This window comes from Diplotaxodon limnothrissa, linkage group LG2 (genome assembly GCF_057381915.1).
Source record: "Diplotaxodon limnothrissa isolate DT_005_m linkage group LG2, D_limnothrissa_male_GT1.1, whole genome shotgun sequence".
Classification (NCBI taxonomy): Eukaryota; Metazoa; Chordata; class Actinopteri; order Cichliformes; family Cichlidae; genus Diplotaxodon; species Diplotaxodon limnothrissa.
In genome coordinates, this window is record NC_140597.1 from 24,515,394 (window position 1) to 24,543,308 (window position 27,915).

At 42.0% G+C, this 27,915-nt stretch overlaps 1 protein-coding gene across 1 annotated transcript in view; it reads right to left on the reverse strand.

The window, feature by feature from the left end:
• The window catches only part of tenm1 (teneurin transmembrane protein 1), a 183,792-nt gene that overhangs the window by 49,137 nt on the left and 106,740 nt on the right, over positions 1-27,915 (reverse strand). Inside the window, exons 14-20 of the mRNA XM_085361549.1 lie at positions 25,465-25,699; positions 24,073-24,192; positions 23,722-23,983; positions 14,248-14,533; positions 5,614-5,757; positions 4,658-4,910; positions 3,864-3,884 (exon numbers count right to left, since the gene is read on the reverse strand). Of these exons, the coding sequence (XP_085217675.1) occupies positions 3,864-3,884; positions 4,658-4,910; positions 5,614-5,757; positions 14,248-14,533; positions 23,722-23,983; positions 24,073-24,192; positions 25,465-25,699 (1,321 nt within the window). The remainder of the gene's footprint in view (positions 1-3,863; positions 3,885-4,657; positions 4,911-5,613; positions 5,758-14,247; positions 14,534-23,721; positions 23,984-24,072; positions 24,193-25,464; positions 25,700-27,915) is intronic.

Here is a 27,915-nt window from a genome sequence, read left to right on the forward strand (position 1 = left end):
AGACCATCACTGACCCCCCCACCATCATGCTAAACTATGTTATAGGCAGCATAATGTCTCCACTGCTTCTCCAGACCCTTTCATGTCTGTCACACACACTCAGGGTGAACCTGGGGACAGCACAGAGCACCAGTGGTGGACCTGCCAATTCTGGTATTCTATGGCAAATTTCAATCGAGCTCCACAGTGCCAACCAGTAAGCACAGGACCCACTAGAGGGCGTTGGTCCCTCATTTCACCCTCATGAAGTCTTTTTCTGATTGTTTAGCCAGACTCGCTCACTGGAGGTGAGTTTGTAGCTCTGGGGGTGCTCATCCTGTTCCTACTTGGGAAAACCAGTGGGTAAAAGACCTTCTACGGCCCTGAAGGGAGACACAGCAAACCTTTGTGCCATCCTGCTGGAGTTGGACTACCTGCGCAACATCTGTAGTGTCCAGGTATCACCTCATGCTACCAGTGGTGACACAGACACTATTCAAATGCAAAACTAGAGAAAAACCCGTCAGATGAGTACTGACATGGGAAACATGTATAAAACCATTCCTGTTTTGGGGGTTGTCTCCTTGTTGCTCCTCTAGTGCACCTGTTGTTAATTTCATCAACCACAGCAGCTGAAACTGATTAACAACCCCCTCTGCTACTAAACTGACCAGATCAATATCCCAGAAGCCTAATCAACTTAAAGCTACTCTAGTATATACAGGATCATCTTTTCTGTAAACTTCATGGCCTTTCAATGGACCGCAGTACGGCATCAAAAAAAAGCTCTGACCCAACAGAAAATAAGAGGGAACAATAACAAGGAGTGCAACAAAGGTCCAAAATTAAACCCAGGTAAATCTGACCTCAGCTGAATGAGTCATGGGGACAAAAAACTGCCCGTTGTTATTGTTGTTGTTATTGTTGCTTGATGAAAAGTGGACAAAAGCCTTGGAACTGATTCACTGAGAGTCTCAAATAGACAGCATGTTGCACAGGAAGAAATACCTCTGTGCGGTGTCATGTGCATGTCCTACTGCTTATAAGAAATTGTCCTTTACTCCTCAAAGCCTGAGCCAAACATTTGCACAACTGACTTTATTCGCCCTTACGCTTCCTGCAAGCTGCATACTGTCCTTTGTGTCGGATGAATTCCAACAGTGTGGGCAAGCAGCTGTGCAGGCAAGATGTGACTTGTTTCTCCACATATAGTCCACAGTTCATTAATTACATAAAACCTTTGATACTGTCATGCTATTGTGTTGTATTGTGTTGCATTATTATTAAGACTTGAACACAGTGATCAAAAAAGTGAGAGGGAATTTAAATTTTACACTTTGAACACTGTAACTAACTGAGTTCCAGGCAATTACTTTTGTAGCGTGAAATCCAATGTCAGCTGGGTCTGGTCAAAGGCTTCCTGCCAATTAAACTTGAAGACACCCTGTTAAAGGTTTCTTTTTTCCTCCTTTCTTCGGCAGCTATTCAATAAAAAAAATGTCCTGCGAGGAAAAATACAATGTCAAAACAAATATTTCTGTTATCACGCTCGCAACCCTTTTCATTTCTTCTTTTTTTTGTAGCCAGCGTGTCCTTATGATTTCCAGTTTGCTTTGGACAGCCTTTGTACCCTAAATATCCTTTTCTTTTAAAGAAGAATACTTCCTTACTGAACCTTCTCAATGCCCAGAAGAGAGAAAAAAACAAAAACAGCAACAACGGCAGGCTTGCTGTCAGTCATCTAGTCCATTAAGTGCATAACTGTTTACAGAGCTCAGCGCTGAACTGCACATACATAATTTAAACTCGACCCTAAGAGAGTTATATTCACCGAGTTTCAAAATGTGCCACTGCTCGGCGTACGGTGCATCGTATTTGCCGGGCCTCTTGAAGCTAGCGTGAGCATCGCGTGCTGTATATAACTGATTACAAATCGCTTCACCTATCTTTTCCTCAATTAGATGCTCATAGCTCCAAATGCTTTCCTCCAGTGGAAGGAAAATAAACAACAATAACAACCGGAGCACAAACAATCCCACTCCAGCCTTGCTCATTCCCACCGCACGCAATAACAAAACAGTGATCAGAGTTGATAGACACAGTGATCTAGCTGTTCCTAAATCGACCGTCTGGGCTCTCAGATAATACTGTCGAGGACTTCCTCCCCTATTTGCTTAACTCCTCGCTCCGACTCTTAAAGGGGGGGAAAGAATAGACGGTGGTTTCATGTTGAGCACTTCCCATACCGTCTTCCCCTCAGAGAGCACCTTGTTTTGAAGCCCTTTTGGCTGATCGGCACTTTGCTGGGAAGAATGCATAGTGAAAAGCTTTGAAAGCTGAATATGGATGAATAATTAATGTATTTGACTTGGGAGAACAATAGCACAGAATAAAGGAGAAACTCTAACATGCTGCTAACAGTAAAAAGCTGCTGTGGAGGAAAAGAAGGGAGCAGAAGCTAAAAGAGAAGCCTCCAGGGTAAGGAAACACCACCCGAAGTGCCTTCAGAAGAATCCAGCTCGTGCAGTATAGGCTCCAAATCTCGTTATTGCGTTTTATCTGACACGCTAGCCAGATTTACTCAAATACTCCTTCACTAACACAACCCATGATCTTGTAAATGTGTTCATTTGAATTTATTTCAGGCTGGGATCAAATTTTCTGTTAATAATATATATTAGTGGATTCTTTCAAGCAAAGTTTTAGCTGATTTTTTAAAAAAATCTGCATTTATGCTATAACAATAGCCCAAGTACTTTAATCATCTAAGACCGTTTATCCATTACACATTAAGCTTTCTTCTTCAGCTATTATTTTTAAGCAGTCTGAAATTCAGCTACTTATGGCTAAATGCCTAACAAAGACAGCTATTTATTCATTTTTTGGCATCTATTTCAGCTTAACAGAGCATACTGTAAATTCAGGTGGGTCACAAAGTTGAGTTCAGCTACAATCCCAGCAGATTGGCCGATCTCAAGGCAACACACCTCCACTGCCTCCTTTCCTTCTCTACCTCACTTGTGCCAGCTTGTCTGCTTCTCCTGTTTCTTTTTATTTAAATTTCTGGAGCTACTCAACAATCTCTCCACATGCCAAACGCAGAAGTACCCCACTGAGGTAAAGCGGCTCCAGATGAGAAGCACTGGCTACATGGCTTTACAGTAGAAAATTACCAACGGTTTGCATATTTATATATTATATATATTTTTGACATTTGTTCCTACCCACCCACAAAGTACATCACAATCATATTATCAGTTCTGCACGGTTTCAGATTTTGGCACAGTATCGTGAAAAATAGTCAGGGTTTTTGAAATTGGATGAACCCTCTCTTGCTCTTCCACAAATACCCACAAGCACAAACACGCATACGCACACAATCGGCTCGATACAACCCACGATAGTGGTGCACGCACAGATGCAAACATCACAACACACGTGCACACACAGAAACCCTATAACATCTGTCTAATCTTCTGTCAAACAGCTCACAGCATCACAGAGGCTTGAGACCGGGGCGACGTTGAAGCCACTCCCGGCCTCGGGCCTTTTGGTCTGGCTCGGGAAATGAATGAACCGAGGCATCCACCAAACAGACTTTCAGTAATCCTCTAAAAAAAATGAAATCCTTGACATTTTGGCTGCGGTCCAGCATACAAATTTTAATATCACCAAGTGAAATTTAAATGAGACATTCATAGATCTAACTGCGTTCGTAGCGTGTGCAGAACCCGCATGCGTGTTCCAGGTGAAGCTGGGTCAATGCAATTTAAAAGGAGGCAAACAAACAAAGTTAAAGCTCTGCGGGGCGTTTTGCAACTGTCTATTCCCTCGACACACATTTGTGCAGGTATATAAAGGAGGTGTAAATCACCACTTCTCACCTGTGTCTGGTATCCCGGTTCCTGATAACAAGCCATAAAGGAGCGTTTCAAAAGGGGAGAGAAGAGAAAGTAAAAACAATTATTTATGAGGCTAACGAGAGGCTCTCAGAATTTCATAGGCTGCTAAATTTTCTCCCCATAAAGTGAAATTGGGGTTGCTTTAGACAGTTGTATTGTTTCACATTTAATATTAACCTAAACAAGAAGCCGTTTTTGGCGGGTTGGGGGTGTTTCCTCCCAGAGGAAACCTCTGCCTGAACCAGAAATATTAGTCAGCCATAGAATAAAAACAGTGAATGAGAGTAAAGATACATAAGGAGAACACTCTACAGGACAAATGACTGTGCAATCCCATTGAGAGTCAACGCTTGAAAAAATACAGAAATGAGAGAATGTAATGCCTGCAGCACAGTAGGAGATATCATCGTCATAATCCAGAGGGAAAAAAAAAGAAGAAGACGGAAAAAAACGTATCTTTGTCTCTCAGCAGAGACTTTCAGCTTCTCTCGCATCCTAAAGAGGTAGATTAGAGTCTGTGATCTCTAAACCTCACACGCTCCTCCTTCTGCATGAAGACGAACTTCAGAAAGAATTCCACCGAGATCAAATAGATTGCAGCTGCAGATCCCATCCGCAGCTAATGCCATGCTAACCCGTATCAGCTGAGCTAATTTTTTATTTCACATTGTGCTCGAGTGAATCCGATGCGCCAAATCCCACTGCTTCCTACTGCGAGAGATCCCTACCAAAAGCGGTCTTATCACGAGCACACCCAACAAGATCATTGCTCTCACTTGAGTTCCAGTATGGTTCTGGTGTATCCGTCTGGGTGGACCCTGCGAATGAAGTTAAAGTCCCCCACGTAGAGAGAGCCGTCGGGGCCGCTAGCCAGCGCCACGGGGGCAAACAGCATCATGTCCCGAGCCGCGCCGCTGCAGCTCGGGCCGCACGGGACGCTCCGATAGAAGCCGTTCCCCATCACGGTGCTGATAACAGGGGGCTGCTGGGACAGGAAGACGTTTTCTCCATTCCCTTTGTGAAGGATTCCTGGGGAGAGAGGAATGCAAAGGTGACATGAAAGGCCCTTTAAGTGTACTTCCCATCAGTGGGTGCATGCTAATGTTGCTGAAATCATTTATGAATGCAATGACAAGTAGGAATAGTTTCAGTTCTTTCACGTGTCAGACTTGGGGTCTGTCTTTTTTGTTTTCCTTTGAACTCATCACGCCAGATTTAAGGGAGTAAAAGAGTTTTGGGACAGGGCGATGTTTTTCACTCTGTTGCACCGACCAAAATTTTGTCAGTCTGACTTTTTGGACTCATTTAAATCTGGACCATCTTCTGTGTGCCTAACTCTTAACAAGTAACAAATTAAGATTTTTTGTGTGAGAAAATTCAAATTTGATACATCTCAAACCACTTTCTGAGCAGCTTTAATGGCAATAACGGCACATTGTAGCTGAGTCACCCACACTACAGTGTTTTGATGTCCTTACTTCAAGGACATCTTAGACTTCTAAGCTCTGTATCATTTCATGTAGTCTGTCCAGACTATCAACACATAACTTAAAAGAAGTCACACGGTGGTTCTTATTTATTTCAATGTCAAAGAAAGAAAGCAAAAAACATCAGTTTTTTCTTTCATAAAAGAAAAAACTAATTGGAATTGAATTCAAGTTTCTCCAATTCATTTTGTGGCTTTAAAAACGCAGCCAGCCTCCAAGCACCAAAAACAAGCGGACAAACTCACCGCTGCGAATGTTAAGGGCATGGTGTTTGTCCAGAGACCATCCTCCAAGGTCAGAGGGGACCAGTTCAAATCCCTGCATCAGAGCGGTCCTTCTTTCCCAGTGGATAACACCGGGACACACTTCATACTCATAGCCGACTGCCACTGGAACAGAAACACGTGCACACATCGAGAGCTTAACATTAAGCAGTAGCGTGCAATTCCTATGTGCTGCAGACCGGCTGTGCTTAACGCTGCACCACGTGGCGCAGAATGACTGCACGCGCTTGTATCTGAACAAAGCCTGAAAACAAGGCAAAGCACACACAAGTTTCCCCATATCTTTTTCAAAGCTATATTGTATCGAGTGGTGAGATAGATAAAAGGCCTGTAGGGAGACCTCATCAGTGTTTGTGTTTGAGAGACATCAGTGAGGAGTGGGGGCGTAATCAGGAGGAGTACGGCTTCATGAAGGAGCCCTAGAATTAGCTGCTTGGCCTCTTAGTTGTAATGATACGCTGTGCAGCTTCCCACTACAACTAACAACTATCAACAGATTTTCTTTTTCTTTTTTGGCTTGGCAGGATTAAATATGTTTCGGCACTAATTTGCCACTTGGAATATGTTTAAAGGCAGCAGGTGACCAAGCTGCAGGAGCTTTCAAAGTAAACACGCAAACATACTTACATACATGTCATTCTGCAGTGTGTAATCAGGCGTGCTTGCACACACCGAAGGAAAGAAGCCCATGCACATGAGTCATTAGAGGTGGAAAAAATAAACACACAAGCAATACATTTACCTAATTAAGCAAGTGCTTTATTACAATTTTAATGGCAACTTTCTGCTGCCTTTTCTCTCACACATTCCAGTCGCTGTATGCCTATAGTCACTCTGAAAATAGCTCCTAGCTGTACGATGTCCTATGATAAACAAGACCACCTGTAAAAGTATTTGCAGAAATATGCGGTTGCTGAATCAGAAACTGTAAAATGGTTCTCTCATAATCAATTTATTGTGCACTTTTATTTAAGCATGGCTCACACTACAGCAAAAATAGGACGACAAAATCCTTGCGACTACCGTGCTGACTGCAGTCGCTCTCAGACAGATTGCAGAATGTTTGCAAATACTCACCGTTCAATCTGTAAATGCAGATTGCCAGCACGTAATCAGTGAAGTTCTTTTGCTCCACCATTTATTTCTCCGAGTGAGGACACAACATAATAAATCACACAAATGTGAGTTATTAAGACTTGTGGCAGGCAATTTACTGCAAGCTGCACATGTCTTACTTTGCACCTTGCTCAGAGGAGTGCTCATTTACTTGGAATTAGAGGGGGAGATGTTATCAGAAGGAGTGTGGAGTGGATGGCTCAAACCTCTGAGTGCAGCGCCAAAACTTTGGCACTGTCCTGGCACTCTTTACTCAGTCCTCACTCTGAGTGTTTACAACCGAGCCCCACATATTCCTGCTCGGCAATAATTACTGAAGCTGGAGGAGGAGGAAGTACAATTCTAATGCAAGATGCATACAAACATACATCTTTGTATTGCACAATCAGAATCAAAATACTTTATTATGTTTCCAGGCTTTTAGCTGCATTTCTACACCATGATCAGTACACAATGAAAACAACTCTCTGCATGTCTGCATCTCAGCAGTGCGCAACCAGACCAACTCTCAGGTTTCTTTCTTTAACTTCCCTTCATCACATAATGTCATATAATCTACTGGTATATAATACCACATGCCTGTACATAACACTGACTTTAATAAGGACCTACAGTTTCACACAGCCTGCAGAAACACCCAGAAGGATGTGCACATTTACACACCTGGCTTAGTAACAGTATCTTCACACAGACAGCTCGGGATCAGATGGGAAATAATGTTTTTTTTGTCCTTCTGCACATGGTGCATATCAGTTGTTACACACGGATTTCCGGTTTCTATGGAGCAATAGTTTTCTCTGGATTAATCCTGGACTCTACTTGTGTTTCAGTCCTCAGGTCCCCAGCAATGTCTGTCAGAAAGAGTTCATCCTCATATATCGTAAACATATCGATTCTCCGTCAGCCTCCTCTCATTTATCTGAACTGCCAAAATGTTTTAAGAGAGAAACGTGTGTAAAACCTGTGCTTACACTGTGATTTTTAAGCCACAAATTTGCACTGCCCTTTGTAAAATGTTGGTCATTACAAAATGACCAAGCTGTGTGTTTTTGTATGTTTATACATGTGTAAATTGTAAGTTTTCCCTTTTTTGTAAGCCTGGCTGAGTCTGTGGCTCAGAGAGTCATGCCTTATGTGTGGATTTTGCTGTGTCCGGCCAGAAGGACCCAATGAAAAATATCCTAGTCTTTCCAAGTGGCCACTCTACCGCTGGCAGACAAGTTTAGCTCTATACCTCTGATGCAGATGGCAAGAGGTTTGTGATTTTCCCTGATTTATCGCAATTAGTTTCACTAATATGACAAACTAATCATATGTTATTGCCAACGTGACCCAGACTGATGGCAGACCGACTCTATCTTCTTGCAGTTTTGGATGCAGCACTGTTTTACGTAGTGTGACTGTAGCATTATGTAGCACGCTTTGAGTCTGACACAGAGTACAGTGTCAATTAAGAAACACCAATTAACCTAACATGCATGCCAAAGTACCCTGAATAAATCCACACATGTGCAGAGAGAACATGCAAACCCCACAGCCTGGGCTCTAATTTGGAACCTTGTTTCTGTGAGACTGTCAATCAATCAATATTTTACTTCTAAAGCACATTTAAAAAGGACAGTGTCCATCAAAGTGCTTCACACAAGGCAGCAAAGCAGATTACAACGAAAGGCAACAAAAACAGTTAAAAACAATTAAAAACAATTATAGTTACAGTTACAGTGATATTTACAGTTACATTGCACAAATGCAGACCAGATGGAAGTCCAAACTGATTTGCTTCAAAAACTAGATGGAACAGGTGAGTTTTTAAGCATGAGTTAAACGATTGAATGGAATCTGACATGCGAACATCGACAGGAAGATTATTCCAGACTTTGCGTGCGGCAATTGCAAAAGCTCGGTGCCCTGTAGTCTTTCATCGGGGTCTTTGTTGCACTAAGGGCAGTTGGTTAGAGGATCGGAGTGATCTCTTGGGCCTATACATGCAGAGAAGGTCTGCTAGGTAACTGAGGTAAATGTGGGCTAACCATTATGCCTGCATGTGTTTCATCTGAGCGCTCTGGCTTCCTCCCACAGTCCAAACATTAGCATGTTTGGCTAACTGGTGATTCTAAATTGGTCATGGATATGAGAAGTGTATAGTGCTGTATGAATGCATGGTTAAATTTAGCTTGAGAGGTGAGTAAGACTGAAACAGCATTACATAAATGCCACTCTATTACACTTTAGGTAACTATCTAAATGGCAGTTGGATTCCTTTTAATTTTGTTTAGTGTTTGGTTGTCTTACACATTTCATGACGTTGCATGGATGCAGCACAGATGTATTAGCACACCTTTATTATATTAGCCAAAATAAGCAGTCAAATTAAAATCACATTGAATTATGGACGTGCCTGATAGCCAGTGCTAGCATTAGTTGATAATCCCCTATTATCAGTATGATTATGGTAAATCATACAAGAATATCATATTCAGTGTTAAACTGCTCTGATGGGCAATACTGTATTAGGTACCTCGCTGCTGTAGCCAAGCAAACACGAAAGAAAAGGCCGTTCCATCTTCCTTACTTAACCACAAGATGCTTTAAAGCTGCACGGGTTCAGTACAGAGCACATTTTAAGATGATACAGTGTTCTTAAATGAATATAATGATATACTGTAGAGTAAGGTTAGGTTGACACATCAACACAAAAGCTGGAGAAGAACAGTTGTCGCTGTCAATCACTGTTGGCACTGATCTCTTTTAACTTCACTGTAGACCAACATGCCTGTGAACTGACAGGCGCTCAAGGGAAACCATGCGGCAAAGTCAGCATAAAGATCAGATGAGATTCCGGAATACGTAAGTAGGGGCGCTCGCATTATGCAGAAACTCAGGAGATTCCCAGTAACGCGGAGAGAAACTCTCAGCAGACACACGGGGCTGACTTAAATCTCAGAGTCGGAGGGAACGATCGATATGGTGATTGGGGAGAGAAAATAATCTGTAATTTGGGGCACTGGAGATCATGGAAGAGAAAAAGAAACCTTATAGTGCTGGACAAAAGTTCTTAGAGCCTAGGAACTCTCGCTTTGGTTTCATCCAAAAAGTCCATTTGTTTCAATTTTATCTGCCTTAAGCTCAGTTAGGCTTTTAATCTTAGGTTTAAGGTCAGGCTTAAAGGACAGAAAGAGAAGTGAGAGGGATCGGAAAATGCAAAGCTACATATATTCTTCACAAAAAAACCTTTCTTAAAAACCCCAAAGCACACATATTTGCATTGTGCGTGTTTTGACCCTTGAAGGTACATTGCATTTCCTCTTCAAAAGCCTGTTTGACAACCTGGAAAGCATTCCAGCCTTTGTAAAATGTATTAAAAGTTGCCATGAATACATTTCTGTAAATAGGAACATTTTTCTGTTTTCTTTTTAAAAAAAACAAACCTACAATAAAACTGACTTAATATGAAGAACAAAGCTTTTTCCAGGACAAAACAGGCGAAACAATCTCAAAGGGAAAGTGTCAGTGTTTGGAGAACTGCTTCACAACCGAATATTACTCTAGCTATATTACAAGAAATGATACAAGCCTCAGCGCGAGAACACACACTCGCTCGCAAACAATACAGATGCACACTATAGTCCATAAATGCACACTCAATATCTCACAGGTGAAAGCTTTCATTCCCCACTGCCGAAGCCTCAGGCAATGTGTTCACCCCAGCAAACAGAGCATGATCTCCCTTTCTCTTGCTCTCTGTGGCACATGGGTGTGTGTGCATGCACAGACGTACCGCAGGATGCGTGTGTGTGCGCGAGAGACCACGCTCGTCTGTGTCTTTGCACCAACATAGCACGAGGAACTATAGAGAGGGGAGGATCAGGGGAGAACATGGGTAGAGAAGACAAAAACAATGAAGGGCAGAGGAAAACAGGAGCGAGGTAACCGGGGAGATCACAGGGAATGGAGGAAATAACAAGGAGGGAAGAAAAGCGAAAGGGAGATCAGGACAGGACAGGAAACACAGGAAATCACCCGCCTGGGTAGAGGAAGAGGGAGGCGAGGGAAAGGGGGCAAGAAGGGTGAAGTGGTTTAGCAAAGCAGGGTAAATAAAAACAGGGATCATGTGAGCCGTGAAGAGGTGAAAGATCACGAGAGAGCCGGAGCAGATGAAATGCCGCTCGAACAGATAAGAGGAGGGGGAGGGATCACGAGGGGAAAAGAAGGCCTGGGGACAGAAAGATGCAATCTTGGTATGAGGCCCTACACTCTGGTGGACAAAGAGTCTGGTAAGCCTGATCTCAGTGCTTATGGAAAGCTCTATCTTGCTGCTGCACTGTTTACGCACACTCTTCCACAAAGAGGAAGCCACGGACATAGATAGCAGAAAGTTCAATGGTTTAAGCCTCGATGGCATCTTACAAAGGGCTGTTTTTTGCCATAATGAACCTAGAGAGCAATAACAGTAACAGTTTCACATCCTGTAAATCTGTTTTTCACACAGGTGAGAGAAGACACTGGGGAAAAGGAGACAGAAGGCCGCGGTAATGAAAACCTTCAGCACACAGATTTGTATTTATGTGCTTTTTACTTTTTTTTTTTATTTTATCCCACAGAACCAGCGCCGTCAAACGTGTCCAAAGGGGCTATCTCCCTGTCATAGCTGACAATATCTCTGCAGAGTATTTGTAGCCTTCCGTCTTTCTGCTCCTCCCTCTCCTTACATCTCTACTCTTCTTTGCTGTCAGCGCCATTTCAGGTTTCAGGGACCTTGGACAGAGTCAAGCTAAGTGCTGTTCAGTAACACTATTATTTATGCATATGTTGTTAGTTGCTGTGGTTTCTCTGCTGTTTTCTTTACCGCAACAGGTGTTGAAGCAGATTCTCAGCGTTTCTCTCTCTCGCTTCCTCTTCTTCTCTTAACTTTCTCCCCAACTCCACTTTCTTTGGTTGTAATAACCCAAAATAAATAAGTAATTCTAATAAATTTTGGCATTTTTTTGCCTTTCAGTCAACAATTCCGATTGCTACGCTGTCAGGCAGGACAGGGAAAAAGAAGAAAATGTTTCCCTTCTCACCGCATTCACGATATGTTCTTAATTTCATAATGATATTTCACTTATAGGAAACCCTTTGGTGTGCTGCAGTGAATCGGCAGTTGTTGAACTACTGTTAAAAAGTTTAAATCAAACACTGAAATCTCCCATCTGTAATTTCGTAGCAGGACATTGTCTATTAACAGTTGGGTGATTACCCACTGAATGGTCAATCATTTACACAATGACTTCCAATCAGGCTTTTGTGCAAACCGCAGTGCTGAAACGCTCCCTCGCAGACCTAAGAGTTAACAGGGACGATGATAAAAGAAAATCTGTTTTTCTGTCTTTCAAAGGGTTTTATTCATCTGGCCTGCATCCTGTCTGAAAGAGGAAAAAAAACATTTCTCTGAGTCCCTCAGATTTGATTTATACTAAGCTAACGGGAGCTTTGCTTGTAGAAATAGTTAAATATCTCTGTGGGCAGGCTTGTTTGTTTCCTTGTCCAGAGTTGGACGAAAAAAGATTGATAGCCCTCTCATATCTGTGAATTAACTGGAGCGAGGGGAACACAAGGGGAAAGAGCTACCCTGGCTCCGTCCAATGTTCACAAAGCTCGCCTAAAAATATGCCTCCAAAGCTCACTAATTAATGTGGTTTAGCTTAAACAAAGCTGTAAAACCAAGCAACAAACTGTGGTTTTTTTTTTTGGAGAAGTTGTGTTGCGCTACAGTTTTATTTGTAATTACTTTGCGGCTAGGGCTTGGAAGGTAAGTGGAAGGTCTGCATGCTAAAGTGTCCTTCGACAAAATGCTAAAACCAAAAATATCCCAAAAGCACCCATCGGTGTGTGACTGTGTGTTTCAGATAAAGCTCCAAGGTAGACAGAATAAAGCGCAGTGTTAAAGTGTGGCTAGAAATATAAAGTGGATGGGAAAAGTTAAACTGCCAATACTTTTATTAATAAAAAGTAATAAAAAGCAACTCCCAAACCACAAACTGGATTAACCATCTGTGTAGGCTCGCATTCATCAAGGTCGTGATCGTCTTCAGAGCTTGAAAAAAAGAAGAAGCCCACTGGACTTCTTCAAGTTTGTGAAGACTCTGATTCAACAGGCATCTTCACTTCTAAAATCAAAGGTGGAGAGTCCCATCCATTTACCCCCTAGTGGGGGTTGTTCCCTTTGGAGGGGGTCCTGGGAGTCGTTGACCTACTACTGATCATGTGTGTTTCTTCTTCACTCATCTTTTTTCATTCTTTATGAGTTAATACACACACTGCATCCAATCACTGGTTATTATTAATCTCTGCTGTCTTCCACAGTTTGTCTATTGTCCTGTTTCCCTCCCCTCATCCCCAACCCCTTGCGGCAGATGCCTGCCCGTCCCTGATCTTGGTTCTGCTGAGATTTAAAGTTGTTAAAACTCAGATTTTCCTTCTCACTGACGCCAAGTGCTCCCTCATAGGGGGTCATCTGATTGTTTGGGGTTTTTTTCCCGTTATTGCAGGGTCTTTTGGTGTTGTAGAGCATCCCCTCTGTTCAATGACTGTTGTTCACATAGATGACCTCCTTCAGTCCTCTCTCAAACCATCTGTCTTCCCTGTCCAAAATGTGAGCATCATCATCCTTGACAGAGCGTCATTTGTCTTTTAGGTGCACATTTACAGCTCAGTGTTGTGCCATTGTGCCATGCATTTATGGAGGCTGGTTTCTCCAATCCAGAGGTCCTTTTATTCAAGCTCTCAAGGCTTCTGCATTAACCCCGCTATTTATTAGTTCATTTAATGTTTAGTGGAAACAAAAATACACTAAACAAAAATAGTCTGGCCCTGCCTTATGAACATGAGATGGTGTGATCGTATCATGAAGCTATGAAAGAGCGCAAATAAGTAAAGTGCTGAAACATTCATTTCAATATGTTCACCAAACCCAATCATAGGAGATCAAACTCAACACTTAAAACTTTAATGGGCTGAAAAATAGGCCTTTTTTAATCTCCTGCTCTTGCTCTTTCACACACACACATACACACACACACACACACACACACACACACACACACACACACACACACACACACACACACACACACACAGATTATTATGATTATTTTTGAATGCGAAAATTATTATGGACTGATGGCATCATTATGTTTACTATGCAGGAGGCCTATCATAATATTATCATTCATTTTGTTATTATGTTTCCCCAGGTAGACGCCTTTCGCATGGCACTCAGGACTGCTGCTGGTTTTAATTTATCTGGGATGAGTTGGATTTTTATCTGTGCTTTTAACAGACTCTCCCATGGCTAAGAACAAATCAATAGTTTGTAGTCCTTTTCTTGATCCACAAGTTATCTTACCTTCTTTCTTTTGTGGTATTTGGCATGAAAGTTAAATGTTTGTTGCCAAATGTGAAAAAAGACATTAATGAATAATTTCATATTTTACCTACCAGTTGCATAAGTGAGACCCCAGACCTCCTGACCATAAACATCTGTCTTGTTCCAGACCAGCCTGTGGACCAGACCAGGCCCGGCAGGATACCACCGCTGGTATAACCTCCCTTGGACAGAGGCGCGGACATGAACCTTGGACAGACCGCCCAGCGGGGAGACAGGGGATGATGGGGAGGGAGGAGTGAGGAGGATTCGCAGGAGAGAGAGGTAGCCAGCAGCACGAGTGCTCAAGTAGCTCAGCTTCACAAAGGCTCCTGGGATTGAAACGTCTTCCTGCACTGCCTGGGGAGAATAAGCAGAGGAGCAGAGTGAGAAATACAGGTGATGGTGAGAGCATAAATGAGAAATGAAAGAGAGTGACAGAGTAATATAGGAAAGAAAGGTGTTTTATCATGACTTTGTATTTGTATAATGAGCTAGAGTAATAAGTGTTATTGGCAGGTACAGAAGAAAATAGCTGCACAGTACACCCTAAAAAATTATTCAGGGGCTTAGTAAATATCATTATAATTCTAAGTTAGATGACCTTGATTAAATCTTTGAAAATCACAAAAGTGTTATCTTGAGTTGAAAATACTGAAAAGAATGCTTAAATTTTCAACACCAGTTTTTGAGTTGAACTGAGCTCTTTTGTTCAAGTTTATTTAAAAGAAAAAATTCTGTATTTGAAACACAGGGTGCATTATTTAAATCTACTCAATATATCTCATAGAAAGTACTCATAATAACTGAGACACTGGTATTCATACTTATCATTGTCTTTAACTTTAATTATTAATGGTTCAAAAATCAATATAATTTTGTCCCCCAATACTAACTTAAAACTTTGAGTAAGACTAATGACCTTTGGCATGTACCGCACGCGAGGAGCATGGCCTCATGGGAGATTTTCTGCACGTTGAACGAGACAGACACACATCCACTGCAGACTTGGTAACGTTTTCAGATAAGTGACCAATTCTTACATTAGCTGTCTTTATCCACACCGTTCTTTTATAACATGTTCTGAAGAAAGCGTTTGTCATGGTGGCTCACTTTTCGCAGCGTGTTTGTGCACGTTAATTTAAGTTTTCAACCCGTCTTCCAGTCAAGGCGGCGGGAAACCGCACCCTTTTATCCTTTTACGTTCTGAGTCGCTATCTGCGTTCCGGGTAATTTGACCGGAATGTCCCGGTACCAGCGACCTGACCGTTTAATTGGGGGCATTTTAGGAACCACGTGAAAGCAGGTGTGCTCAGACATTTCTAGAAAATGGCCCTGTTGAGTCGCGGTGCGGGAGCTGCGGTAGTCACGCGGCCTGACTCACTCTGTCAGGTTGTTCAGGAGGAGATGAACAGACGTCATCAATGGCTTTGGTAACTAAGAAGACCTGCCCGCGGAACAGTTCATAGCAGCAACCATGCTGCTTAGCTTTCTTGTTCTATGTGGGGTCTTTCAGAGCATATAAGACGCTGCTTTCAGCTTTGTCCCGAACAGGGCCAGTTTTTGAGAGAACACTGACAGGACCGCCCGGGTCAGCAGATTACCTCATCCAGGGCCGGTCCAAAGTACTATGGGGCCTTAAGTAAATTTAGACTGGGGGCCCTACTTCCTTTCAGATCCCAGAAAATAATGAAAAAAAAAAGCTTTGGTCCTTTTGGTCAAGCCAAAAGTACCATCATTTCCAGTATAGTTAGTATAGTATAGTTCCAGAAACACTCAGTTTATTTAAATCCAGGTTGAAGACTCACCTATTCTCTGCTGCATTTGAATAAAGCACCAAATCCACACTTTTAAGCTTAAATTTCAAAACTTACATTTAACTACTGATTTTATCTACTGTTGTGATTTTATGTTTTGATTTTATATACTGTTTTGTTTGTTAGTTTGTTTGTTTGCTTGCTTTAATCAATTTTAAATCATGCTTTTTATTTGTTTTTGTTTCTCTGTAAAGCACTTTGAATCACCTTGTTGTTGAATTGTGCTATACAAATAAATTTGCCTTGCCTTGCCTAGTTACTCCCAATTTACATAAATAAATGTTTATTTCAATCCAAGCTAAACTTTCTTATAAGAGATTGGTGTTATGGCAGATTACTCAGTGACATGTTTTGTAATGATAAAGTTTTGATTTGTATTTTTTCAGCACCATCTTCACCACCAGGAAAAAAATCTGCATCAACTACAAAGTAAAGCAGGTAATTTTACTCAGAGGACTTGATGTGTTAAATTTTGGAAGGATATGATATTGTTTTATACAAGCTGAGTAGTGGATGGTGATACCACCTAAATATTTATACTGGTTTTGTGGTGGGTTATTTTAGTCATACAAATGCCAAATCTAAATTTTGAGAATTTTTCAGTTCGGTAAATATATTGATGAGTTCATGGCCTGTCATCCAGTGTCACCATGAGTATAGGCGCAGCCCTTTAAGTGGGTATTCCCCTTGTGCGCGCAGCACTGAAGTATTTTAGTCCACGCCCACCTGCTGTGTGGGCCTCACCCTGGTCTAGTATAAGTTACGGTGAGACCAGGAAATCGGCTCTACCGTTTTTCTTCAGTCCATCCTGCCAGACCGGCTACATCATGTCGTATGACCGACATGCCGTCTGCGTGGGCTGCCTTGGTCCTCACCATGCGGACCTAGCCCTCACACCTTAATCCTATTGCTGCTCCTGTTAGCTCCTCCCGCCAGAGGAAAAGCAGCGGAGGTCAGCCTTTTTCAAGGCTGATGCTGAGGAGGCGTTCCCACTAAGAGAGGCACTCGCTGGAAGAAGCCATCGAGTTCTTCGATGGTGGGCCGGAATTGGATGATTCCACCCACCGTGAGGAAAACGGCAGTGGTGGCAGCTCCACTGCCTCCCAGCTGGGCAGCCTGGTGACAGAAGGGTGGATGAGCCGACGCTCATCCACCCCTGGCCTTCACATGTCGGCAAGGACGCCGCTCCCAGTTGTTGGTGCGCTGCTCCTGGATCTGCCTGGCATCATCCAGGAGGCAGCTGGTGAGAAGGAACTTCCCGTCCCTCAGCCTGCTCCACCCCCATCTGATGATCGTGGCTCAAGAGTTGGGAGTTCGCCTTGTAATCGGAAGGTTGCCGGTTCGAGCCCCGGCTTGGACAGTCTCGGTCGTTGTGTCCTTGGGCAAGACACTTCACCCGTTGCCTACTGGTGGTGGTCAGAGGGCCCGGTGGCGCCAGTGTCCGGCAGCCTCGCCTCTGTCAGTGCGCCCCAGGGTGGCTGTGGCTACAATGTAGCTTGCCATCACCAGTGTGTGAATGTGTGTGTGAATGGGTGGATGACTGGATATGTAAAGCGCTTTGGGGTCCTTAGGGACTAGTAAAGCGCTATATAAATACAGGCCATGATCTGGCGGGAAGGTATGGCTCCACTCACTCTCGTTGCCCAGATCCCATCTGGCCTCAGTTCCCAGGGATGATGACCAACCTCTCTGAGGCAGCAGCAGAGCCAGCGAAGATTAGAGCGCCGGTCTCTACCTAGGGCTTCACAGAGGGCTTCACAGACCGGAGTTTTCCGCCTGTTCCCCCTCTGGAGCCGAGCCTCGCTTCAGTTTTCGGCACCAAAATGACCAAGGTCGTTGGACAGCGACCGGCCCATCCCGCCAAACTTGACCAGCTGATAGCAAGGTTCACTGATCGCGCACATCAATGCACTGTTCAGTCAGCTGCATTGACTAACAACACTGATTTGCTAGCGTTTGTCATCTCCAGGAAGGTGGAGGAAGCAGAGCTGCCAGAGGAGCTGAAAGGCTTTCTCTGTAAAGCCGCTGACACGATTCTGAATATGTGCGCCACTTCAGCGGTGTGTTCCTCTCGCATCGCTGCCTGGCAGACGATGGTTCAGAGGGCAACCTGGCTCCGCCTCTTCCCTCTAAGATTATACAATCTCACAGGGAAATAGTGCAAGCAATTCATAACATAAAATTTAGAAGCTTAGTGGAAGATAATACTTTATGTTGAGGGTTTAGTCTGCATACTGAACAACTCCACTTATATGGATTTATGTCTGGATGTGTAAATTAATCTTTTGCATGTTAGAAAATAAGGTCCAGGTTGCAAAAAATGGTAGATTTTTTTTTTTTTTTTTTTTTGATTGAATCAGAATTTTGGCCTTCAGATTTTTTGTCCTCTCCCATCCAGGTCAGTGCAGCGTTTCATAGGATCACGACCCTGAACCTTGAACCAAAGTTCATGTCATCGTTGGACTTGTATTCATCCAAACTCCTGTCCTTGTTTCAAGCCAAGAAAGGTGCTGCTGGACAACGCCACAGGGCACAGTTAAACCTTCTGCTTCAGGTAAGGAAGATTGCATTTTCTAACCACAAAAACGTTCCAACACAGCATTGAAGAGGCCCTTCCACTAAAAACGGCTTTTCTTAGGTTTCTGTTCAATATTTTAGCTCCACAGGTGTTCTTACCTTGATGGTGGGTGTGAAAACAGGTCAACAACAGAAAAAAAATAGTTATGTTTAAGCTAGAAATGGTAAGTCATGTTTTAAATGTGCAAATTTTGCCTCAGTTGAGACTTCCTGTTTTACAGAGTGGAAATTCCATCGAGAAAAAACGAGAAGTCATCATCAGATGTTTCATTGACCATCTGGGAGAGGATCCAAGTGCCTTAATCAAAACCTTTGAGGTTGGTGCAATAAATCTGTTTTAGGAATATTAGTACCGTATTTCCCGGACTACAAAGCGCACCTGAATATTAGCCGCACAAGCTAAAATCAGGGGAAAATCCTGGTTTGTACATACATTAGCCGCACCTGACCAAAAGCCGCAGGTGTTTCAATGTTGACTTATCATATGTAAGAGAATATGCACAAAGGGAATTGTCAGGAAAGAGATGGCTGTTTGGAGACATCACTTTTATTAATATCTTGAAAAACAAGTTATGGGTACATATTTGCATAACTTTTTAGGTATATGTACAAGTAGCGGTAATTACAAGTAGGACACATGTACTGTGCTTCATAAATGAGTAACAAATGTAGTACATAACAATAACCTGCAGCACACCAGAAAAATAGATTCAGACTACCTTTTAGGCTCAGGTGCAGCGACACGGCTTTAACAAGAAGAAAAGTCAGTCATTCACCACCATCTTTCTCTTCTTCCTGCGCACTGAAACCACCAAAGTCCTCTTCTCCAGTGTCGGAAACGAACAGGCTCAGGATGGCTTCGTCATCCACTCTCCGCTTCTCTCCTTCGTTGTCACTTTCAAAACCAAAGAAATCCTCATTGTCAGTGTCAGAGTCGAACACCCTCAGAAGGGCCGTGGCGGTGTCCTCCTCTCCATCATGCAGCAGTCCAGCCCTTCAAATCCGTTGGTGATCGTGGATGTTTTCACACTTTTCCACGCTGTCAGAATCCACCGGTGGAATTGAGCATAACTTGCTTTTCGCAAGTTTATCACCGCTCGTCATCCACGCCTCCCGCTGAACGCGTAGCGCTACTTTGAAGTTTGTTTTTCGCGCTACTTGTACGGCACTGTGTTGCCTGGCGGATGGACATGTGACCAACATACCACTCTTGAACCCCGATACTGTGTGTCTGATCACATGCCCTTCCGCCAGGCAACAGCGGAACAAACAAAACAAATCTTACGATATGACAAAAATCATGGACAATCCAGAGAAAAGCCGCACCTGACTAAAAGCCGCAGGGTTCAAAGCTGGTGCAAAAAGTAGCGGCTTATAGCCCAACAATTACGGTAGTTTATTTTAGCTTGTGAGATCATAGAAAAGTTTTAAGATACTGTTCTAAAGAAAAAAAAAACACTTCAAAGCATACAAAAGAATAGCATTTGCATTTGCTATTGCTATAAGATTTTGGAGCACAGTGTCTACATATTATGAGTACCGGTGATGTCATACAAATGAAACTTTTTGTTTCAATGTTTGGAAATATGTGAGCTTAAAACAGTTGTTTCTCTTTTTAAAGGACGGTGCTGATGCTGTCTTTGTTGAAGAGGCTTTGGCTGAGGAGGTGATGAAGATTTACCTGCTGCAGAATCAAGACAGGTCAGGCGAACCTACTGATGTGGGTATTGTTATTGAAGGCGTTACTGTTCTGGGCAAACTTGGGAATCTGAGCAAAGCCTGTTGCTATCTTTTGGGACTGTGCTATGCTCTGGATCTGAAATACCCCAAGAATTTCAAATGCACATTTGAAGCATTTCGAAAAGTGTTCATGGAGCTGGATCCAGGAAACCTTTCTGTCAAGGTTCAAAGACTGAAAAATGACCTCTGTTCATTGTAGACAAAATTTCACAGGGCTGTTCTTAAAGTGTTAGACTTGTTAAGTGACATGTAATGCTCATCAAAAGGTTCAGTTGCGACATTACATTGTTTTGACATTCCTGTTCATAAATAATGTTTGTACCATAAACTGTGTTTTTGTATTAACTTTCCAGATTCACATTAAGGTGTAAATGGGAGAGTATCATTATGGATGTTTTTTGGTCACTCTTTAGTTATAATCTTCCCAATTTTTTGGAATCAAAATAAGATGTTCAAAAACTATGTCACAGTGCAAATGGTTTTTTTTTTCAGGATTTATATCTTTTTGGGATCTTAATTTTATTTTTGTCATTTGACCTTTTCTGAAAAGGTAAAGCACTGCGTTCACTTGAGCCACTTTTATTCTTTGTATGGCAGGTACATTTTTCTTGTTGTTAGCATCAATATGCCAGTTTTACAGAGTTTTATCAAGCATGCCAATTTGGATGCAATTTTATTATATAAGGCTGTTGTGACTGAAATTTTATCCAAGTTTTATCCACTGAATGTAGAACAGATTTCAGCTCACTGTGTTCAGAGAAGGAATCTGCTAAATGTGTGATTCACAAAAAAGCTGTTTAAAATAAATCATTGTGAACAATGTTGAATTGACGTGGTTCTTTTTTCCTGTGTGTGTGTGTGTGTGTGTGTGTGTGTGTGTGTGTGTATAAATAAAATAAACACTTAATTGTAATTAACGTTTTTGCTTAAATTAACTTAAAAATATTAAGTAAATTGCACCATTATTTAAAAACAAATAATTGTAATGGTGTAGGTTAAATGTGCCAAGCATTTCAGCATTTCCTAATTAATATTTTATGTAGTTTGAACTTTTGGTTACTGTTGTTTTAACTTAGATTTTCAATTGTATTTACTCAATTTTGTATGTTACTGTAACATCTTTAATTGTTCATAACAACTTATTCCATTTTAGTTGGATTTACTCAATTAATAAGGTGTATTTAAGAGATGTGATTGTTTTTGCATTTACTCATTATTTTTGAGTGTAAAAGTGTTGCACCAAAATATTTAAGTAATTATCAGTTTTAGTTCTTAGAGTGTAGGGTGCAGTAAGTACACAGAGTACGTGTCAATGTTTTCTTATCTTTTTTAATACATGAAATGAAGTCTGCACCACAATGATATCTGTAGAAAATAGAAAAAGTATTAAAGTCTTGAGTCATGGATGGAAAATGGGAAGTAAGTGCAGTGATTTATTGAAACATGCAATTATATGCATTAAATATATTACTTGAGGGGGTAGGGACAAATAAGTAAATACTTCAGCCTACTCCTTTTCAAACAAATAATGGAATGATATTTTGTAATGATTGTGAAGGCACATGTTTGAAATGTTTGAAATAAAAATGAACTGAACTGAACTGAATATAGTATATAAGGCAAAAACCAATGCTTTCTTGTCATTTCTTCTCCAGGCTTCTTGAAGGACATTTAAAGCTCTTCTCTGGATGTTGCTGCCTTTTGTTCTGTTCTCTGTCAAGACGATCCTACACTGTGTCAATAATACTGAGATCTGGGCCCAGGGGAGGCCAATCCATGACTGATGTTGTGTTTTTCCATCCGAATATGGTTTTACTGCACTGGAAGTGTGTTTGGCATCACTGTCATGTTGATCCGTACCAGCTGATGCTTGCCAGATGGTGGATAAAAATCTGATGGCACTTTTCCGCGTTCATAATTCCATCAGTTTTCACATGACAGTAACAAAGGACTAAAAGCTACCATTTAAAATTGGTTGTGCTGTCTGTGCCTCGGTGTTTTATAGGTCAGTGACTTAATAAACAAACAAAAAACATTCATCTTTGGATGCTGGCTGACTTTTGAGCTGTTCTCTGTCAAGGTGATCCCACACTGTGTCAATAATATTGTTATCTGGGCTCTGGGGAGGCCAATCCATGATGGATAGTGTTCCATTATGTAGGTGTTTTCTACCTAGATATGCTTTTACTGCACTGCTAGTGTGTTCGGGATTGTTCTCGTGCTGAAAAATGAAGCTCAGACATCTTCTATAGGGTATTCCACGGCGAATAAAAATCTGAAGGTTGTTTTCTGTTGATAATCCCATCAATTTTTAAATATCTCCAACACCACTGGCTAAAATGCAGCCCCACAGCCACCATGGTAGAGCCTGTAGGCCAATCTTTAGTCCAGTTCTTGTGTATTTCAGCATTCTTTACCCTTTCTGTACGAATGACTTCTTGATAGCCTGACTTCTTGGAAGCAAACGTCAAAGATAATACAAACATACACCGACAAGTATGCTTGCACATGTTTCAGTAAGTTGCTGGATGCATTTCCGGTTTTCCTAGTAAGATATAGATAAATGAGGGGTGACCCAAGACTTTTGCACAGCACTGTATATCCAGTATATACTGTATTACTCTATTCATAAAGTTTTTCATTTAACCAGCTGCCTGTGTTCACTATAGTCAATGAACATGTTACATGTACGAACTGTCAGTGCTGTTCTTTCCATTTATTTACCCGATGCTTGTGTGAGCTAAGCTAAGATAAAAAATGTCCCTTCATTCGTTTTGATGTTCTGTTGATACAAAGTGCAGATAGTGTATCTGTGGCCTTGAATGATGATATTTTCAAGCGAGAGCGAAAAGGAATAATGTGCTTTGTGCTTTTAATCTACCAAAAAACCACAAAAAACAAATGTAGTGAGAGAGAAAAAAAAGTCACAGGGTGAGGTCCTGCTCTCTGTGAACAACAAAAAAACCCAATCTTTGGCGCTACATTGTGAAGTAAATATGTAACCACCTGAATGACCTTCACATCTGATTTTCAGGTACTTAATTTGCTTTTGTGGTGGGGAAGTGTATGGATGTAGCACACATTTGCATTTTGTTCATTTGGTGTTTGCATGATGCAAATATGAATCGAGCTAAATTTGCACAATCCTGTTTGTCTCAATCGTGTGAGGCCAGGTTGGTTTGTTGCTGAGCTGTTACAAAGTTTATGTAAGCTTCATTCTCGCTGACACTCACACGCACACATTAAATGCTTCGTTACTCTTGCTATTTTTATTTCTTTATGACTAAATCCAGGCAATTATGTTCAGTTAATTAGGTGAGAAAAGATATCAGGAAATCAGCACCATCACATAGCTACCATAGTCGTGGGCTTGTGTTTGAGAACAGTGATTACGTCTGTCAACAGGGATTTTACCTGTAGCTCAGGTATGGCTGGCCCCTTCTCTGCACACGATGCGGTGTATCTGGAAAGTGGGTAGGGCAGGACGAGAGGATAGGGACTCAGAACGCTCCTGATGTCACATTTAGGAGCTTGAGGTTCCTCCCTGGACATTGTCACCTGATCTAGAACCAGGAAGTTGTTATTTGGGGACCAGATGGTTCGTGTTTGAGGGAGGAAGGGTGGACGCTGGAACATCAAGGTCATAGACATGGCGCCCAAGGTCACCAGGTCAAAGCTGGAGAGAAATGAGGAGCAACTAAGTTTGGAGGAGAAAAGGAATTAGAAATGTAGTTTTTTGTGTGTCTCTTGTGCCTAAATTTGTACCTTCCATCCTGCCTACTTGTGGTGTAACCATACTCGGGGTGCTGCGGAAAAGAGATGTTGACTCCAACGAGAGGAGAGCCATCCTGCAGCACAACGCTACCTCGGATCACAGCTACCCGACTGCCAAAACAAAGACGAGAGAGAGAGAGGGAGAGGGAAAAAAGAGATGGAGATAAACAAAGAGAGGGAGAGATGACAGGTTTACAGTGATGGAGAACATAATCACTGTTTGAAGAGAGAGGCACATTGTGATGCACTTGCCAGATGACCTTGTGCGAATAAAAAAGCAGCTGAGTTTATTCTTCTCAGTACAATTCCATTCTTCAGCACAGAAAAAAGTCTACCAGAGACTGCCAGGATACAAGGATCACAAATATAGCTTCACCCACAGTAAAACCTTTCAACACCTTGTCATAAAGAGACCAAAACTTCCACATCATTTTTATATTACAGTGACAGCGCTACCTGCAGCAAAAAAACCAAGAAAAAAACAAAGCAGGCCAGGTTGTTCTTTAAAAAGGCCCTAAATGATGAGAAGCATCTCTCCCATTTGAAAATATTCATCTTGATTTTGCAGGTAAAGAATAGATTACACTGCTTGAACCTGGACTAACAGCTGCCCCGGTGCAATAAAGACAGATTTAGGCCGACACATGCGTTGCACACGCACACACGTACGCACACATTCACGATGGAGTCAATCTGTTACTCCGGAAAAAAGGATAAATGAAGGATGGTGAGGTGTTCTCCGGGTGACTGCGTAGTCCCGTTTGTTACTCCTGTCCTGAAAGCTGCAATCGATTTCCCCTCAGAAAAAAATGCCACATAATTAATTTATTTGTTTATTCTACAAGTGAACCAACGGGTCGGGGAAAAAAAGAAGCACTTTGCCATTTTTCAGAGTGGTATCCCCTTTTGTTTTCCAAACCAAATTTTCTAGGTCATCATAATGTCGCTGAGATGGATTTGCGCTCTTAGACAGCAGTCAGAGGGTGCTGAAAAATTTATGGTGACACCTTTACGACTGGTGTAACTGAATGACACATAAAGCATTAATATGTACCAAACAAACACTCTGTAGCTGGATTCTGACACGGATCCTGGAAGAAGGAACAATGTGCTGTCGTGTGACTGCCGATCTTCAGGGTAACAGATGTACGTGCAGGCGCTTGAACACACGACATGCCCCATTCACATGCAAACACAAATCCTCATTAAACAAATGACATCCAGTGGACGTTGCAAGTCATTAAAATGGATGTATTTGTCCATCGTCTACTCCTGAGGTCTTTCAGCGCACCGTGCAGTCGAACAACTCGAGAGCATGGATGCGCAAACACAAATACTAGACTACATATAAGAATACGGCACAAAGAGTAAATAAGCGCATACCTGGTATCAAAGGGCACGTCTCCAGGGAGAGTGTGTGTGGCCGCCTTGCCAAGAAGGAAGCGGATGCGGTGGTAGAAGCTGTGAGTGTGCGTGCTGGTGGGAGAATGGGGTGTGGTGAGGGGAAGCGAGCCCTGCTGCAGCAGGGCCAACGGGTCGGCCGAACCCTGGCACAGGGGGTCAGAGCCACAGCTCAGCTGCTCGCAGCAATCGGGATCTACGCAGTCCAACAGGCCATCTGAAACGCACAGGAGGTTAAAATTGTACAAAAGAGAAGACCAACAGTAGCAAAAAGGCACGCATTTTCAAACAAGCACCACAGAAGAGGTGGTTTAGAGGGGAATTAAATTTACTACTTCACCTTAGAATGCATAATTAACACAGGCTTTAATATTTGTAAGTGGCTATAAGGTTAAGAGGACCAAGGCCAAGGTACTCTATGCACCTTCAGTAAAAGACTAGAAGCAGACCCAATAAAACCTCAGACATAATATCAAATAAATGATTCTTGCAGTGCCGGCCAGTGAGAAACTCTTTCGGAGTAATGCGATCTGCAATAACGAACTATGCATGCATCATCGTTATCACAAGAATCAATCAAATGAAATTTATTAGGGGCCATCAGAGTACAATTATAGCATCTATTGCTATAAATCAGACTTGAATCGCCAGCATTATTTGAATGTGATCCATAAAAGGCTGGCATAAACAATGAGCCACGGATACAAAGCAGGGCGGCAGGTAATAGGACCCAGGCTGGCATTTGTGTTTCCTATTTCAAGCCTGTTTCTGAAAAGGCAGGAAACAGTGCTGACATTTAAATGCATCTGACCACAGAGCAGGGAGCTAAAGGCCAACAATATTCTATTATAACCTCCCCCTGCAAAGATAACTCAGTACAATGGCTGAATTCCATAAGATTCACTATCTGAACTTGAAAGCACATTATTAATTGAATTTGAAATATCATTCAAGGAACAGACAAGTTTGTAGCTTATTAGGGAGGCGCGGCTCTTAAACGCTGCGCACAAAGACGAGCAGTAAAAATGGAAATTTGGAACACGTGTAATACATATAAATATGTATGTGCATGTGATTTTACTGCTCAGATGTGCAGAATAAATGCTCTTTTTCTATTTTTTTCTTCAACAGAAAGCACAATACATTTTTTTCTTCGCTCCCATCCAGGCAGAATAATTGAAACTCTCTCTTCAACGTTCTTCTTTATTCTCTGATTACTTGTGATAGCATCATTCCATCTCTGTCTATCTTCAGAGACAAAAAGATTGCGTCGAGAGAAGGCTATGAGAGCCTACCATATATCTGCCAATTAAGAGCGATGGCTGAATTGTGCGGCTGGAAATTATGGCATTTGAAAAGCTGCGCAGAGAGGTGGAAGTACTGCAAGGTAAGAGAAGTAGGAACCGACTGCATAAGGCGTTGTCAGCAAGCACTTCTTTGGCATAAGCACAAGTAAAGTGAACACTTTCACACCTTCAGTACAGACATTTAGACATTTGAAGATTAATATTCATATGGTATTTTAATGCAGTATGTTTACAGTGATCCCATTTTGCATATACTGCCATAGAGTGTATTCACTGCATCTTTTTTTTGTCTGGCTTCCATCTGCTCGCTACATCAACCTCTACTTAACCTACTCTTTCACAAAGAAAAAAATATATTAAATCAAATCCTGTCTTTTAGTCTCATGTGGGATGAGCTCAAACTGCACCCCAAGGAGCTGGAAAATGAAGGCGACACGAACGTGCCAAAATCTGCAGTCCCTCAAATTGAGGCTGGCTCCAAAAGCAAATAGTCTCCCTTGTTAAAATGTCCGACTTCAAAGCAGAAAAAAGCATGTTTACAGCCTTCTACAAAAATGTGCTAATAATTGTACAAACAGACCAAGAAGTTTGCTCAGGGAAATTTTGATATTTTGGTGTGTTACTTAGTGCTAATTAGCTGCTAGCTGATACCTCATCACAACTCGTTGCCATTATGATATGGTTACCTGCCCCAAAGAAAAAAGAGCCAACTTAGCAACAGCTAAATTTCAGCTTAAAATTCATTCAAAATAAAAACAAATTAAAATTTAACATGTGCATAAATATTCACAGTCTTTTCCGTTACATTGAAAATTGAGCTCAGGTGCATCTTGTTTCCACCAATCATCTGTCAGATGTTTTGACCACTTGACCGATCACTCAGTCCACCTGTGCTAAACTCAAACCAAGCCATGAAGTCCAAGAAACTGTCTACAGACCTCTGAGATAGAACAGTATTGAGGCACAGATCTGGGGAAGGTACAGAAAAACTCCTGCAGCATTGAAAGTCCCAATGAGCACAGTGGACTTCATAAATCCTCAGCTGTAAATGGGAACCACCGGGACTTCTTGAAGAGCCGCCTGGCAAACATGAGTGACTGAGAAAGTGATCCAATGTTCGCTTTGA